Source organism: Trachymyrmex septentrionalis, unplaced genomic scaffold, assembly GCF_001594115.1.
Source record: "Trachymyrmex septentrionalis isolate Tsep2-gDNA-1 unplaced genomic scaffold, Tsep1.0 scaffold24, whole genome shotgun sequence".
Lineage (NCBI taxonomy): Eukaryota > Metazoa > Arthropoda > Insecta > Hymenoptera > Formicidae > Trachymyrmex > Trachymyrmex septentrionalis.
The window spans coordinates 1897294-1902283 of record NW_017305397.1 but is presented as its reverse complement, the minus strand read 5'-3'; the positions used below and the strand labels follow the sequence as shown (position 1 = coordinate 1902283).

The 4990-nt window shown below is 40.6% G+C and overlaps 1 protein-coding gene across 7 annotated transcripts in view; it reads right to left on the bottom strand.

Annotated features, from left to right (window-relative positions):
* The window catches only part of LOC108748784 (paired box protein Pax-8), a 110112-nt gene that overhangs the window by 30387 nt on the left and 74735 nt on the right, over nucleotides 1–4990 (bottom strand). For all 7 annotated transcript variants that reach the window (XM_018487141.1, XM_018487143.1, XM_018487144.1 and 4 more), the window contains exon 3: nucleotides 201–366. In XM_018487141.1, coding sequence (XP_018342643.1) covers nucleotides 201–366 — 166 coding nt within the window. The remainder of the gene's footprint in view (nucleotides 1–200; nucleotides 367–4990) is intronic.

Below are 4990 nucleotides of genomic sequence, written 5' to 3'. Positions count from 1 at the left end.
TAAATAAATTACGTTTTAAAATCAGATATTTAACTTTTAATCTTTGAGCGAACTTTTTTTTTTCTTTTTTCTTTTTTCTTTTTTAGAAATTCGCTCATTTAGATCAATGATTTTGCCCTCACCTCGCGCGCCGTTATCGGAACGAGATACTCAGCGAGAGGCTGCAGTTGTAACGGATACGGGAAGAATACGGCACTCACCTCGACAGTATCTTGGATACACAGCCATGAGATACCCTGAGTTGTCTCGAAATGTCGCACGGTCGGACGCCGCTGTGCGCGAGCTCGACGATCCTCTGCCTGACTACATCCGGTAGGGGCCTTCCGTTCACAAAGACGCCACCGAGTTGGTTGACTCCGCCATGACCTGGAAAAATAGGGATCGATAATGCATTAGTCGGCTAAGACTTAACTCCTTCTCGACTCGGCGATAAATCCCAACGCTGATATCGAAAGAAATATCCCGTATTGATATAACGAAAACACGCATCGGTACCGTCACAGTATCTCGATTTTCAAAGCTGTATTAGTGCCGCGTACGGATTTAAAAGGTTAATGTATCAGCCGTGAACGATCCGCCGTGAAATCACAGCGTTAAACGCGATTTGCGTGTGAATCAGGCTTCACGCGCGTGCTAGATCCGCGATTAAGAGAAGCTGGTAGAACGGATCGCAAATGCCAATGTAAATCTTCTCTCGAGCGATCTATCGCCACGGAATTATTCCACTTGACAGATTCCGTGAAAGAATGTCGTACCGTTCGTCGACGAGACTTTCTGTCGAGAGAACGACTTGTCTCTCACGCTTTAGTAGTTTTAAAAGTAATGATTTATTGCGCGTCTACTTGTGTATTTAACGTAACCTTTTTGTTTGACGCACGTATCGATCTACGATATCTGATTGTTGTATAGCGATGCACGCGACGGTAGATGGAACATGCGTCGGGAACGTAACGCGAACTTTAATATTTCTGCCAGTTAATCATTTTCGCAGCATCGAGAAATATTCCAGGGTCAATGTTGCGAGAGCATTCATTATTATTAGTTTACACCCCGCTGCCACACTCGTGTCTGTTCTATAGCGCCGCGTTCGCAGGCTTCATTTTCGCGCGTTAAAGCTGCCTAATGCGATAAGTTGGAGCCAATATCGTAATGGAGGGTTCTGCGTCGCGACATATGTTTCTCTGTTCGTGCCAGTGCACCGATGATTCGATGATCACCGTTGTTTTCGAAGAACCTTAGAAGAGGGTTCAAATCAGCTAGTTCTCATAACAATCTCCCGCTGAATACACTTTGCTATAATATTTAACACTTGTGCCGATTAATAACATTCCAGTTGGAACGAGCAAGTGATCGATCCAGGATCTGATTTTTTATTCGTTACAAATCAAAGAATTCCTAGATTTATATTACGAGAAATATTATATTGTTCCTAGAGGTGATTTTATTTATACACACACTCAAGTTTTCCAACTACGCTCTACGACTTCGACATCTCCTCCGTTCGTTATAAAGGTTATATTCGAAGGAATGAATTAAACGTACGACAACGAGTCATCGCTATCGCTCGCGCGTTCGCATTTCCATCCACGAGGGGCGTTTCGTAATTACGGTAACACCGCTAATCTATGAGGCGTGAACCACGACGTTTTTTTGCCGTTTGACCGTATATCGTATCGCTCACTCGATGATCTCGCCGTCGCACGAAGACAATGAGGTCTCCGCGATCATTACTGGAAACGATACGCGCTTTCCGGTCGCAAATCAATTCGCTCTCGCGTTTATGGTCGCATCCCCGTGGCGCGGCCGGTAGTCAGGGGGATAGTCGTTGGGATCATGGTGGCATTCGCCAGGGCGAAAGCACCATGACTACCCTACACGCACACACGCCGTCACGCCTGCTGACCACAGCTATACGAGGGCTCTGAGTCCAGCCTGGACCACCCCCGAATCGACTAGCTATCGCTACCGCTATTGCTAATGCTACGGGTTTTGCTACCGTCGCTGGACTACTGGCTACTGTATTACTGGAGCTTATTGCCACCGTTCCGTGCTTCTGGGAAGCTCTACGTCGAAACGAGAGAGATGCAGCATCTCGTCCCGCGTTTCTCCGTACTGTCTATATATATATGTCTATATATATATGTCCCGCATAACTTTTCCTTTATATCCGACATTACATAAAAAAATTGCGAGATTTTACCGGGAGCTAAACGTGATAAACGAAAAATCAAAACAAGCCTGTGATCTCGACTATCCCGAAGAAGATCGATTATATTCGTTACTTTTCGTTTTATTGTATCTGCTTCGAAGTGTTTCAATATAAATCTCTTATTCAATGAAGCGTCACTTGATAGGATGCGCTCACGACCGTCAATCAAACGATTCGCACGTAATTTCGTCGAGCTACATCCAAGTTCCATAAAATCGAATTTATGATTTTACCACCGTTCCAATTGACAATCGAAGAGAGAAAGCTAATAGTGTTTCCTAATCAATCCTAAGCGATTCGAGCCGCCAATGTAAAAACGTCGATGCAAAATAAGATGACCTGGCTGTGCGCCGAGCTGCTGCGGACTACTTCCGGACGTAAAATGCGATCCCCGGATCGGCCGAGTCGCCATTACATTCTCATTACGGACGTGCCCATGTCTCAATGGCTACTGTCGCGCTAACGACTATCCTTGAAATCTCATCGTCTCAATTGATATCGGCCAATTCGATTTCTGTTATTTCTCGGACCTCATAAAAAAAAAAAAAAAAATCTTCATAACGATTAGAAAAAATATGTTTACGTTCTTAAATGTATAAAATTATTCATAACGCAACGGTGATAGTTGTAACTTATCGACTTTGCGAAATATATGTAGATTAATTCTTTCGGATTCAGATATGTCTATTAAGAGAATCTAAACTTTGTATATGGAAAATTTTGATTACACGCGTACGAAGGAACTTATACAGCCTCCGTTTCATTTGTGTGTGCTAGGAATCCAGGATTGGTCCCGAAAAGCTCCAGAGCCAATAAAATGAGCCTTAGTGATACACGATCGGTGGTGGCTCGGTGTGTATATTGGAAGCCAAGAACTTTGATATAGATTCCCGTACAGTCACTCGATATTTCTCCAGCATCGCGCTGCTTTGTTCCCGTATTACATTACGCCTTGGCGTTATGTATTGCCGGCACGCCTGAATATACGACGGACTTTATTACCTGTTGGTTAGAAAAATACGCGCAGAAATGTAATTCATCGGTATAGCAGGCGCTGCCTTAGAATTTTGCTATTGTAAATCAGAACGGTTTAATTAAAAAGTATGTCCGATGTCATTGATAGTAAAGATTTAATTACACACTTTCTTACTGGCGGACTATGTAACAAGTATAATGGCACAACGTAATCATTGTACAAGATAATATACATAATAGAATACAAATTTTTATACTCTTGAATTTCTAAAGTTATGTGAAAAAGCACACGGTTCGTTAGAGATGATTTTACAACGCGTGCCTGGTCAGTGATTGCCATCATTCCTGTTAATATTGCATAGTTATTAATGTTCTATTACATTTACGGATCAGCTGCGCGCTCATGAACACAATGTACGGTGATTTTAATTACTGCAACTTTAAAGTGACGTTCGTATAATTAATACGACCGGACTGCTGATTGAGTGGAAATGCTTACGGATTACAGAACTCGTTATTTTCACGTAATAACCTGCGTACTCTGCAGGAAACTTACACTAGATATTTCTTTGTAAACAAATTATTATCATTTCGTTAATAGTGTTTTTACAAAGAGGAATCAAGCCGATTATTATAGAAACTGTCGGATGCACATTTTTTTCTTTTTTAAATATATAAATCTTCAAGGGAAGAGAGAGTTTCGAAGTCTTTGCGAATAGCTCCTACGCAGATCGTCGGCTACAATGATTGCGGTTTAGTTTTTCGTCGGTACCGGTACCGCTACGGCTCAGTTAGCGATCGAAGGCCATTGAATTTCTTGTTTTCACACTCTCGTTTACCCACAGATACCGGATTTGCGAGTCTTTTCTGATTCTCTCATCTTGTTTGCTCTATTTAATCGGTCCGTCGGCGAACTCCAAGAGAAATCGTGTGATCCCGCGAGAATCGTTTTCCACGTGAGAACGTCGCGTTTCGCGGTACTTCTTGCATTAGTTATTGACATCCGCTAACAATCTATATCGAACTTATACACAGCTTCGAATCGCGCTAGAAGAAATATACAATATACATAAAGAATAGGCGATAAACTGAAAGCAATGGAAAAACTTGTCGTATGAGGAAAAAGTCTCCGATCGCAAGGTTAGATCCATTTATATCTAGATACCTATTAAAATCGTGCCACTATCGTTGTGGCTTGCCGCAAATATCTAAGTGAGCTGAGAATTGATGAATAAATAGAAACATGGCGATTTTACATCCGATATTATTAAATATACATATATCACAATATTATTAATAGCCTAGCAAGGATAATGATCAAGAAGAATTGAATGACGTTATCTAATATAATATTGAAGGTAACAATATTAAAATTCCCGAGATGGCAAATTTAAAAAATAAATTGCTCCTCGGTTGTCATTACCAAAGACAAACGAGCAGCAATTGGGAGTAATATTATACACGGAAAAGACGTTTTGCCGAAATAAAAATTTAGCTAGATACAGATTTGAAAATAATTTTGTTTCGGACTATCACAAAATAATTATGTAGAATGTTGAAATAATTGGTTGCTAGAATATCAAAATTTTTTGCAGCATTGCTCATCATTGAGATTCTTACATAATTATTTTGACGATATCCAACCAAATGATATTCGGATCTGTATCTAGTTAAATTTTTAGATACTTTAGTAGAATCATTCTTTCCGTAAGCATTTACTTTTTATTATAATTAAATTTGAAATATATCTAATATTAGATCTACAGACTCGGATGATTATTCTCGCGTGTTATCGGAGAAAGAGAA